The 13,483-nt window shown below is 38.3% G+C and overlaps 1 protein-coding gene across 1 annotated transcript in view; it reads left to right on the top strand.

Annotated features, from left to right (window-relative positions):
- LOC135136009 (uncharacterized) overlaps window positions 1-13,483 on the top strand; it is a 147,620-nt gene that overhangs the window by 127,470 nt on the left and 6,667 nt on the right. The window contains exons 9-11 of the mRNA XM_064065125.1: window positions 1,649-1,930; window positions 12,698-12,991; window positions 13,058-13,177. Of these exons, the coding sequence (XP_063921195.1) occupies window positions 1,649-1,930; window positions 12,698-12,991; window positions 13,058-13,177 (696 nt within the window). The remainder of the gene's footprint in view (window positions 1-1,648; window positions 1,931-12,697; window positions 12,992-13,057; window positions 13,178-13,483) is intronic.

Genomic DNA, 13,483 nt, shown 5'->3' with positions numbered 1-13,483 from the left:
AGAATCGGTTAAAAAAGCGGAGGGAAAAGTGATATTAGCAGGAAAAAACGCTGCAATTTGGGGAAGCGGTCTGGTTAACTTCAACATTTATGCGGAGAGCCTTGTTTCTATCAAGACGTAAACGATTGATTTATCGGCACGCTGTTTAACCATAATGAAAAAGAAAACATTATGGATATAGAAAATAATATTAGTAATTATAAAACTAGATTAATATTTCTAGATACGGCTCATATAACTTCAAGCAATTTTCAGATAATTAATGCATGCAGTTACTTTATTTAAAACTCACATCCGCCTTGTTAATAACCTCATCCTGGTCTGTTGAAATACGGTTTCGGGCATTAATTACGTATAACTATTTTAACAGACCTAAGTAAAGCAATTAAGCAAAATATTCAATTAATTTAGCTTAGTCATATTTTTCCGAAAATAATTTATTAAAGTACGAGATTGCAACAGTATTTTCCAGGGAATTTTCCCCAAACTTGCCGCTCCACTTCAGATTTTTCCAACCCTTTCCATCCCCCGTCGCCCGTTAAGACACGAAAAATCCGCTTTTTTCCACATAAATTTATTTATCACTTTTCGCCACCAAGTACTTTGTTACATCCCTCCAGAAACATGATAAAACTTTTAAACTCTCCCCAACAGGCTTGATTCTTTAATTTATGGTACCGTATACTCGACTTGAACAAGCTTGTTGACCTTCGTACTCCCGAAAAATACCATCCACCCTGATTTCCATCCCAAACTTGTGGGCGTGTAGTGCCATAAATAATTCAGGTTGACATCTTAAAAAAAAAGAGAAAACAGCCCGTTCGATCGGTTCCATAACACGGCGAGAGAATGAATAAAGCCAGCCATTTGGCCCCAATACTGTGAAAATAGTACACACATTTATCAGAGTTATACAAAATGGCGCAGCTGTTAGGAAATTCACAAACCGTAATATTTATTTTTCAGTTAGAGATCCCGGGGGCGAAATTTCTAGTACATGTGCGTTTTAATATTAAAAATGTAATGTGTCACACTTTCCGTACGCCGCTTGCCAGAACGTTTAGATGAGATGTTCGTTCGGGATCATTTGGGAATAGCACTTCTTGGAGGAATAGGAGCGAATATGTGAATCGATACGGCACGGTTTGTATTTGTAACTTGTAATATTATTATAGGAGTGTCGACATTCCTCCGTGCTCCGTGTCGCTGTTTGTTTTGACGTTCTAAATGAGAACGAATTTGCTTAACGTCTAAAGTAACAATTAATTAGACGACGCGCGGTGGAGTTTGAAGAGTGCGCAACGTGAGGAATGTCGGGAAAAGTTTAGGCATGGGAAAGTCACACCGGAGTTGAAAGCCAATTGAAATGAAACAATCAGATCGAAAGGCGTTTTGCGTTGGGAAAGTTTGACCTTTTTACGAGCGGGATCATAAAGATTTTGACAAGGATTCAATCCTACAGAGTTCGAAGAAAGGTGGAGTGAATGGATGGGTCTCACACGAAGTCTTTTTTTAAATTATGATAAAATGATCGATCGAGAGAAACTTTAGTGACATTTTCAAACTCACCCGGGCGGAAAAGGCCTTAAAACGTCATCACTTATCAGATTTTATTAAAAAGGTAACATGTAGATTCTTCTTTTTCTAGCTGCTAAGTCAGAGAGTGGGAGCCCCCCGGTTCTCCGCCGCCGAATACTACGTCCAAAAAGCCAACCAGATCCTGTGGCAACACATGAGCAAGTACTCCCTAGAGAACATTGAAGAGGGCATCGATAAATTACGAAACGGTTCTCTCGATGTTCTCATTGCCGATACTCCAGTCTTGGACTACTACCGCGCTACCGACCACGGCTGCAAACTCCAAAAGTTTGGTGATAACATCAACGAAGACACCTACGCGATCGGAATGACCAAAGGCTTCCCGCTCAAGGTCAGAACATTACCCCCTTCCATTCCACTAACAAGTTAAATTTTGTTTTATTCCACGAGGCAAATTTCTACCAATTAAACTCGAAACTAACTTTCCCTCGAGGAGATTTTAAAAACCCTACGTGAAACAGAAATGAAGTGGTTTTAAGTACGCTTTATACAAGTTTGTGATTTTAAATTGGTATTGCTTAAAGTATTTTTTTTATTATTATACTTACAAAGCATAATATACTAATTAAAGCAAATATAGAACAAAATTATCCACTTTCACTTACGCTTCGAAAAACACCTAGGTATGTAGAAAATTTGAGGCAAATTTGGCTACAGAATCAACATAATTACTGTTGAAGACCAAGGTAAAAACCAAACTTTTGGAAATTTAATATTAAACAGATATTCAGGGTTATGCTAAAGTAATGCACAAAATTCATAAAAGTGCAGCATTTGTTTTTGAAAAAATGCAAAAACATGTCAAGCCTTTCATTTTACTCTTCATCTTTTGATATATCTCAAAACATATTTTGTCAGAACAGGTTCTGGAGGCAATGGACAATCCGGTAAAGCTTTCTGGAAGGCTTGGATCCTCAAATGAGCTTCGAGAAATCTTTTGTTTGCGTTGGAAATTAAATCATTAACATCTTCATATTGTTTCTGGATAACTTCAGCTACTAAACTTAAGGCGTGAGCCAAACATGTTACATGAATAAAATAAATTGGGATAAAATATTTCCAGTTTGCCACATTTACCCATGTATACAGCGCCGTCCGTTAGCAGCTATAATACACCTGCATTGTTATTTCTGAATTAACATTATCATTTTAGAAATTGAATCACAGAACAAATTTAAGTTCGGATTATATCAGATTACTTACTTTACCACATAGCAAAGTTGCAAATTTGCCCTAATTGGGCAACAATGTTAATGCAACTTTGCAACCGTGCATTGTAAATGTAACAAAGCTAATTGACGTTATGCAATTTGTACACTAATCAAGTCAAAATTAATTTAAATCGGTGAGAGAGAAATGGATTTTTTTTTAATAATTAATAGAATTACCTAACGACTCAATGATAACCTCTACAGATAATTTTTTCACTACAATGTTTGCAACGTATTGCCCATTAGAATTTGTAGTTTCATCTACTGTTATGCAAATATCGTGAACCCCACTATCTGTTCTAACTCTATTAATCACCTACAAAAGTACAATGTAAAATAACTAAATAAATAAAATAGCTAAATTGGGGATGTTCCCTATCTTAAGTTTCTATGCAGTCAGACAATACTTACGTCATAGTAAACTTGGGATAAGTAATTCTTTCTTAAATTTGATTCCTCAGGAGTATTATTTTTGCAGTTTCGTTCCAAAAATAAGCGCAATGTTTTGTTGTTAAATTTTTTCAACGGTATATTTGAATACGAAAATAATTATATTAATAATGATTTTACCAACAGTCAGATTCACTATTTGACATTTTCAGTATTTTATTGTTAAAAGAGGAGTATGTATCTTATGAATAAAAAATCAAAGAATAAGCCCCACCCACCCGCCCTCATCTCAATTGTGATTAATTTTTTTATTCGTCGTCAGACGAGAGGCGGAGCTTAATTGAAACGTTTATATTTATTTCTCTATAAGAAATTACCACGTGAAACATGTTTTAAGTATCGTGTTGTTGAAAAAAACTAAGCATATTTAGAAAAAGAAGCCGCAAAATATGGCCCACCCACCCGCCTCGATCCCAATTGTAATACATTTTGTATTCGTTATGAGACCAGGGGGGCGGAATTTAATATTGCAAATTTTACTTTTGAGAGCATAAAAATATTCTTTGCTACTTTTTTGCAAATAATCCATTTTCAACAATACCATAATACCACAAACATGTTTCTCTTGCTAATTTATTGCACAGTAATAGAGACTTTGAAATTAAGGTCCGCCTTCTGGTCTCACAACGAATAAAAAATTCATTACAATTGAAATCGGGGCGGGTGGGTGGGGCATAATGTTCGGCTTCTTCTTCTTAATGTATATGTTACAGTCAAAGCGTACATTTCAGCGAATGTATACACTGAATAGTCAATGTATACATTGACGTACGGTTTTAGCCAAAGTATTCACTGGGCATGGAAATGGATACTTTTACTAGTAAATGTATACAATCACTAGACAGTGTATGCATTTACTGCAGTCTGTTAGTCAAAGCTTCAATAAAAAGAAATACTTAAATATCACAATTGAGGAGCTCAGAGAAGAAGTAGTACAAGTGACATTTTTATTAAAAATGAGTGAAGTGCTGCACAGTATATTCACTAATGCTTATGGAGAAATAGAAATAACATAAAAAGTTAAACTTTCTATGTTGTTCTCTAAACCTGTACAGATAAGATAGGATAAATGAAAAAACTTCCAGGAATTACTCCCACATGTAGCTAGTTTTTTTTAAGTTTGCAGATGATAATAAATTAATAAAAGAAAGGGTTAGCATATCGAAATCGATAACGAAGAAGACAACAAACTTTGTTTTTATTGCAGTTTTATCCATTGTAGATAATATTAAACTAACGCTTAATATGTACTACACACCATACAAAAACAATAAATCACAATTACCGCTAAAACATCAGTAGGTACAATGTGAAGTTATGTCACCATGTATTATTATTTGGTGCATACTTTGACTAAGCGGGAATCGTTAATGTATACATTGACTAGTTAAAGCTTACACATCGTCCATTGTGAACACATTTACTGAGCAAATCAGTCAATGCATACATTGGCTAGTCAGTGTATACATTGACGGAATGAACACTTTGACTGTAACATATATACTTAGTTCTTTTTCAAGGATACGATACTGTTGATGTTTCACGTGGTAATTTCTTCTAGAGAAATATTAAATTTCTTAATTAAGCTCCGCCTCTCGTCTCATAACAAATAAAAAAATTAATTACAATTGAGATGGGGGCGGGCGGGCGAGGTTTATCCTTTCACTTTCTTTTCGTAAGACACATGGTCTTTTTTCAACAACAAAATACTTATAAAATATCAAATGCTGAATTTGAGGTCAGAATTAAATGCAGCTGCGTCATCAGAGTTGTCAGATCTACCGATTTACGCTACAAGTTTACAGAAAGATGAAGTTGTGCATACTAAACATTTTATTTTCGTATAGTTTTCTTCTTCGTCCGATATCTCTTTTTTGTTTGAAAGAATAAGAATATTCTTTCCCTGCTTTTTGTTGTTTTTTTTATTTTTTTTTTCAGCTTTTTTACGTAATTTCTTGTATAGAAATATGAAAATTGCAATTAAGGTCCGCTCCCTGGTCTCACAACGCGTAAAAGATCATTACAATTTGTATCTCCGATCTCACTTGTGATAATTTTTTATTCATTGTAAGTAAGTATTTTAGTGCCAAAAGAGGAGTATGTATCTTAACAACAAAAAAGTGAAAGGATGAGCCCCATCCAATGGTATATTTGCCCCAACAAATGCACTGAATAATTAATAGTAAAAATTTTTCTTGTAGTCTTCATTATGAAATAAGGAAATTAAAATTTGCCTGGTATCTTTACTAAGATTTGTTTTGTGCATGTCAGTATTTTCATGTTGAAGCACGTGGCACTTCTTTTGGCATGAAATCTACTACAACACATGTTATTCAGTTATTTATTAGGTAAAATAGGTCGAAAAATTGCAAGAAAGGTACTCATGATAAAAAATTGGCAAATAGGTAAAAACAAATGCATGCTTTCGACTGTGATCAAACAGGCCGGACTTGTTTATGAGAAGCGTATTGCAGGGGATAAGGACACCAAAACTCTTTTTAAGCATATTCGCACTACTTTAACTGGTTCAGTTAAAACGGTTAAGGTTAAAGATGCGGCCGGCATGGTTACACCGCTGCTGATATATTTGCCGATTCCTTTGCCAAAGTGTTTACTCTGGAACCTCTTATCTAGCGTTTACAATTCGAATAATATCACTGATATAAAGTTCTCTGCGGACGCGGTGTTAGATAATCTCAGCAAGTTGAAAGTCACTAAATCGCCAGGTCCGATCTTATTTCTGCCTGCGTCTTAAAGAACTGTGCAGCCTCTCTATTTCCACTCCGCTTTCCATTCTAATGGAACAATCATTCATGCAACAGCGTTCGTGAAACCAGTTTACAATAATAAGGACGATAAGTTTGATGCATCAATTATTATCTATGATCATTTAGTCAAGTTTCTTATAAATTACAACCACTCCCCCTGAACAGCATGGATTCTTACCTGACAAATCTATCCAATCTACTTTTTTGTGCTGTTTGTCGGACTGGACTAGTGACATCGACCTGAATCGCCCCGTCGATATTTTATATCTCGATTTTTCAAAGACTTTTGACAAGATTCCGAAACGAAGGCTTCTGCACAATTTGTAACATCTTGGTATACGGGGAAACCTTCTTGGGTGGATATATTCTTTTCTGAGCGGTCGAACGTTTCGAGTCAAAGTCGGTGATGGACTTAGTAGATCTGTTGATGTTGTGAGTGGGGGTGCCCCAGAGCTCGGTGCTCGGCCCGCTACTATTTGTCGCTTATACTGCCGACATCAAGAATACCACAACCTCGCCTTTCGCCATGTTCGCAGACCACATCAAGCTTTGCAGCAGTTGTGCGAATTATAGTTCGTTAGAACGAGAGACAGAAACACGTTTATTCCACTGACAACTTACCTCTTTCATGTACGGACTCGCACGTCGACTTGGGTGTTGTTGTACCTCCAATTTGTCCTGGACTGAGGATGTCCAGCGAGTTGCGAGTAAAGCAAATAAAATGCTCTTTCTTTTGAGCCAAACATTTTCCAAAGCTAGCCATTAATCTCTTCTAAACTCTTCAAAATAAGTGTGCGGCCTTTGCTAGAATTTGCTAATGGTCTCTCATGAATCAGGTATCTATTACTTCCCTTTCAATAGCTCAGACCTCAAGGATATAGTACTAGCCTCATCTATTGTAAGTTTTAAATAAAAATATGATACATATTAGCCCCAATTCTGAATCAAACCTGTTAAAATTTAAAGGTTGTTAAAAAAGAAACAGCCAATCAGATTTACGAATTTAACTCGTTACTATGGAAATTTGCAATTTAACACCCTTTAAATTTAACAACTTTGATTCAGAATTGCCCCTATAGTGCGATAAGCAATCCTTAGTTATACTCGAGATTAACCCACAGTTTGTCACGGGTATAACTTTGCTTGGCAAAGAAGAGTTTATCGTGAATCAACGCAGTTTTGAATCGAAGCCTGTAAGATTGATCGCGTGCAAGAATGTGAAAGTCGAAGGGAATGCAGAGACGATTGTTCCAGTTAGACCAGAAATCAAACCCGGATTTGCCCTCGGCATTATTCAACCACCGCATACCCCCAAAAAGAATCTCATGATTGCTAGTGCTTTAATCAATACCGAAAATGAAATACCTGTATGCGTCGCAAATGTTTTTCCCAAACCCAGGAACATTAAGAGCGGGAAGGTCCTTGCCATCTGTGAGCCAGTAATGAAGATACTTTATCATAACGAAAGAATTTCTGAAAACACTGATGAAGAAAGAAAAGACAACTTAGAAATCCCTCCCCTAGAGCTTGGTCATCTAACCGATTAATACGCAATCTAGGAAGAGAGTTTCTGCAGAAAGACAGTGGAATGTTTGCATCTGGAGAGTCCTCTGGGACCACAAACATAATGCGACATCGGATAAACACTGGAGATGCCCAACCGATCCGTCAAGGTCCGCGACGACTACCTTTGGCAAAACAAGAAAAGGTCGAGAAACGTGTACGGAAAATGCTGGATGACGGCGTTATAGAGGAATCAAATAGTCCATGGTCTTCGCCTGTTGACGAGATTCTGCGTAGACTACAGGAAACTAAACGATGTAACCAAAAATGATAGTTACCCACTTCCACGAATTGATAACACACGCACAACATTATCAGGATGCGCCTGGTTTTCCACGTGAAACTTAAAAAGCGGCTACTGGCAATTTGATATTTACCGACAAGATAGGGAAAATACCGCTTTTTCCGCCGGGAGTGGCTTGTATCAATTTAGCGTAATGCCTTTTGGACTGTGTAATGCTCCGGCTACTTTTGAGAGACTAATAGAGATGGTATTGCGTGGGCTAACATTGAAAACATGTTTGGTTTATTTAGACGACATCATGGTAACGGGAAAGACATTTGAGGAGCACTTGACCAACCTTCAAGAAGTATTTAGCGGAATGAAAGAGGTAATTTAAAGTTGAATCCGAAGAAGTGCCTCCTTTTCCAAAGAGAAGTAGAATTTCTGGGCCATACTATTTCGCCAAACGGGATCAAAACTACGGGAACAAAGATAAATGCGATTCGCGATTGGCCAAGACCAAGAGATAAACACGAAGTTCGGAGTTTCTTGGGATTGTGCACATACTACAGAACGTTTGTCAATGGGTTTGCTCTCAGTTTAATTGGACTGCGCTAAATGTGAAGCAGCCTTTAAAAGATTGAAGAACGCACTATGCTCTAGTCCTATTCTCAATCATCGGGAATGTTCATCTTGGATACAGACGCTGGCAACATCGGAATAAGTGTTGTATTGTCACATGTGCAGAAAAAGTCATCGGGTACTTCAAAAGCGTACTATCCAAACCCGAGAAGAACTACTATGCTACCAGGAAGGAGTTGCTGGTGATTGTCAGGACTGTCGAACACTTCCATAAGTATCTCTATGGACGCAAATTCCTGATTAGAACCGGTCACGCAATCCTCACATGGCTCCTTCACATGAAGAATTCCGAAGGACAAGTGGCTAGATGGCTTCAACGACTCCAACAGTATCACTTCAAAATTCGACAGACTCTGTCGAGAAAACCGTGTAACAACTGCAAACATTGCGACAAGATTGAGCAGCGTGAAACGTCGTTCAACTGTGGGAGGACACCAGGGACAGAAGATGAAGAATGGACTACAGCCCTGCTTAGAAAAAAACAAGAAGAAGACGTAGATATCGGGCCCTTTCTCAAATGGAAAGAAGGTGGGGTAGAACGACCAGCTTGGTCAAAAATATCAGACGGGTCACCCTCTTTCAAAGCTTTATGGGCTCAGTGCGTGTCGAGAACGGATTGCTTAAGCGAGATTGGGAGAGTCCGGATGGGACACATACCACCATGGAGTTGGTGGTTCCAGCCACCAGAATCAAGGAAGTATTTCGAGAGATGCACAATGGGGGTACTGGTGCTCATTTTGGAATCAACAAGACGCTTTCTAAAGTCGGGGAGAGATTCTACTGAATCCGCAAGACATGTACAACCTGTGCGGCTGTCAAGGGACCGACGACTAGAGCGAGAGGGCGGGTACAACAATACAACGTCGGTTCGCCTTTCGAAAGAATTCCAGTAGACATAGCAGGTCCTTTCCCGATGACCGAGGACGGGAATAAGTACTTAATGGTCGTCAGCGAGTACTTCAGCAAATGGGCCGAAGCTTATGCCATATGCAACCAAGAAGCGACGATAGTTGGAACAACGCTGATTGACAATTGGATCAGCAGGTTTGGGGTCCCAGTGGAACCCCATTCGGACCAAGGCAGAAACTTCCAGTTCATCCTATTCCAAAGGGTTACTGAAGTACTAGGGATACGGAAGACACCGGTGCACCCGCAGTCAGATGAAAAGGTAAAAGGGTTCAATCGTACCATGGATGAACATCTTTCGAAAGTGGTGGCTGAACATGAGAAAAATTGGGTACGAACCTCCCACGGTTCGGAAGAGAACTTCGTCTGCCTTGTGACGTCTTGTTCGGCTCTCCGAGTGAAGAACCAAAGGAGATCATAAATTATGTCCATGAATTGAAGGAGAAGCTGCTGAGCGTTCCCGAAACGGTGCGCCACAAGATCCGGGTGGCGAGTGACTGAAAACACGTTACGACCTTAAGGGTAACTCAGTAAAATTCCAGGCAGGGAATTTGGTATGGCTTTATAATCCCCGAAGAAGGAAAGGTCGTTGCCCGAAGTTATCACCAGACTGGGAAGGTCCGTGTATATGAATGATACAGTATTGTCGTGACGACAATCAACGATGTTGTTTACAGAATCCGACGAGGACCAAACACGAAAATAAAGATTGTTCATTTAGCCTGCCTCATAACTGCCTCTCGGGACGATCAGAACTAAGGAGGGGGCAGTATTACGAAAGAAACCCATACCCCGGTACGACGCCTATGGGTTCTAGTATTTACGGCGATAATAGAGCCTGTAGCAGGTTACCGGAAGTCTCGATTGCGGCATCCAGAAAGCCCTCGATGCGGTGTTCGCTAAGGAAAGGACTGGAAGCGGAAGTCGCGATGGATTCCAGAAAGACTTCGATTGCGAAACATTGAGAAGGGAATATGGGTTTAAATGGAGGTCACCTTCGGGAACGAGATTATTCAGTTAATGAATCGAGCCCAGTCAACTTGCGCCGGAATTATTTTGTACATAATCGATATGTGTAAATTTGAGTTATTGAGAAATAAGTTGAGTTTTACCCACGCCGATTTTATTCACCGATCATCGTGCCAATCTTTAACCGTTTCCATGCATTCTAGCGGCCTGTATACAATTTTCATGCATTTGTCCACAACTAAAATTAAAAGGCATTTGCCCTAGAATCCGCTCTTTAGTAATAAATACAAAACAGAACTATGTAGGAATAGTTAATAAGTATATTTTTAAATATTTTTTGCTATTGCCGTGTCAGAAACGTCAATTTTCTATTTGACATGCCGTTATGTTAAATAAACCGAAAAGCACTTTACCAGTGTTGGGCAGTATCTAGATACTTGTTTCTAAACAAAGTATCTAGATACATTTTTGGGTATCTAGTATCTGTATCTAGATAAAATCGAATTTAAGCACAAAATATCTGTATCTGGATACAAAATTAATGGCGCAGATACAGATACATTTCTTTATTTCACTTTTTTTTTCAGTAGTTATTAGTTGAGTTATACTAGTACTAATTTTTGATACTTCATGTTAGTGATTTTGGTCAAATAAACAAAAATAGAGGTAAGAGGTCCACTAATAGTGTTCTGTCACGGACATTTTCATATTTTAAATACCATCATTTCCTACATTGTAGCCTTCAGTACTTATACATCTTTAAATATAATCCTGAGGGGTAATAAATCTAAGCCATGGTAAGATGGTATTTTAAAAACCATAAACCACAATTCACTATTCACTGCGTTTTACGCTTATCGGGGCAATGCATTTTATCTGTGTACCTGAGCAACCCGGGTCCGGTAGGTCCGCTGGTTGTATATGTGTTATTAAATAAGAGTAATTTTAATAGTAAAAATATTTGTTTAAGGTATGTTATTATTTTTAGAAAATAATAATTGCGTGTTACATAATGATTAATTTTTTCAATTAGCACAAATTTGTTTTGTAATCGACTAACCGAATGTTTAATACATACATACTCGCATAAATCGCATATTTGTTACTGTTTTATATCTTTATTTTTCAGACAAACGTAGCATCTTTTCCTGTTGCCACATGTGTCATTTTTTCACTTTTTCATTGTTGGACCTAATGCGAGGCGGGCTTGGCAGGTCCGTTTTGCCCTAGAATGTGCCGATTATGTTTAAGTGTAATTATCTTGGGCAATAAAATTAATATTTTTACAACCCTCGGTGGAATAATTTATCGTGATATATTCTCAAAAATCGTGAAACGAGGTTAAAATAAAATGAGTTTCAACAAAAATCTGAAAATTTAAAGTTGAACTCTGGTGATTCCGGCCTGCCAGGCAGCCTTTGATCCTATAAGGGGTTTAAATATCTTTCTAAGAAATTGTTTATTTTTTGTTTATTTTGCCTTAAACGGAACCAGCAATTCTTCCTAAAATGTATATACCTGCCGCACCGGGATAGACGATTACCGGACATGGTCATAAAAACATCGTAAGCCGATATTGAAGAATAATAATTTATGACAGGTTGCCGACAACAGACCTTCAGCATAGAATAATCATTTCGCGTATTCTTTTGAAATATTAATTTTAATGCTGGAGATAATTATTAGATATACTCAAACACAATTTGGACACTGTAGTATGGGAATAAAAACAAAAAAAAAACATTCTTTTTAAGTGTACGTAATAAATATTGCACAATTTGCGACACATCAAACAGCGAAGCGATGGCCTATGTGCAGGAAAAAAGAAAAGATTTTTCAGTCTTGAATAACTATGCTACAGTAAAATGTTTATTTTTTAAATTTAATACCACAATCCCTTCTTCTGCACCTGTGGAACGGGTATTTAGTAGTGAAAACCAAATTCTGACACCAAGAAGAAATAATTTAGGTGACAATACGTTCGAAATGTTGTTAATTTTAAAAAATTCATTAAACAATACATAAAAAAATACATAAACATGTTTTCAGTTATTTTATTCGCCGAAGTTTGAAAAGTATCTGTTTTCTTGTATCTGTTATCTAGATACATTTCGAAAAAATCGAAAACAATCTGTATCTAGATATTTTTAAAAGTCTGTACCCAACACTGATCCCACATATGTGTTTATGATAGAACACAAAAATTACTACAATGCGAAAAGACACTGTACCATCCAAACTGCCATCAAACTTTGCTTTTACCGCATACTCATAAATCGACTCAGAAGGGACCCATTTCTCTATCCTTCATACGGATCTCCATTACGCTTGAACTCGACCCCACCCTCACATCACTCATTCCGCAGGACAGCATCTCCGCTGTGATCGCGAAATACTCCAGCAACGGTTACATGGACATCCTGCAGGAAAAGTGGTACGGAGGCTTACCCTGCTTCAAGCTCGCCACCGACATCGCCCAGCCGCGGCCGCTGGGAGTGGCGGCTGTGACCGGTGTATTCATCCTGCTGGGCGTCGGTATCGTCCTGGGCCTCATCATTCTCCTCGTCGAACACCTGTTCTTCCGCTACACCCTGCCGATTCTGCGTGACAAGCCCAAAGGTTCGATCTGGAGGAGCAGGAATATCATGTTCTTCAGCCAGGTCAGGGTCGAGTGGTTTTTTGGGTAATTCGATACAATAATGTGGCTCCTTTGTGTTTGTTTGCAGAAACTTTATCGCTTTATCAACTGCGTGGAGCTGGTGTCGCCCCATCATGCCGCCCGGGAGCTCGTTCACACCATCCGACAGGGACAAATTACTAGTTTGTTCCAAAAAAGCATCAAAAGGGTTCGTATGAGACCAAATGGATGTGGTTGTTGTGTCCGTTGTTAATTTATGTCGGCGGGAGGGGCGACTGAACGCGGAAGCGGGTTCGATGTATTTAGAGAAGGACAAATGGCGCAAACAGAGGAAAGTAGGGTGACCTAGTTGACCGAAATAATGTCAACGAGTTTTTAATTTTGCGGCATTGAGAACGCTATCAAAACAACTTTTGCATAAAAATACAGAAGCTCGCGTGAGTAGATAGCGGACTCGTGACGAAATTTACAAAGCGGTTGTTTGTGATCAGTCGGTTCAAAGTCGGACTTTTAA

The sequence above is a fragment of the Zophobas morio genome, unplaced genomic scaffold (assembly GCF_036711695.1).
Source record: "Zophobas morio isolate AGI-343-1 ecotype UQ-CSIRO unplaced genomic scaffold, CSIRO_AGI_Zmor_V1 ptg000004l, whole genome shotgun sequence".
NCBI classification, from domain to species: Eukaryota; Metazoa; Arthropoda; class Insecta; order Coleoptera; family Tenebrionidae; genus Zophobas; species Zophobas morio.
This window is presented reverse-complemented; position numbering and strand designations above follow the sequence as displayed.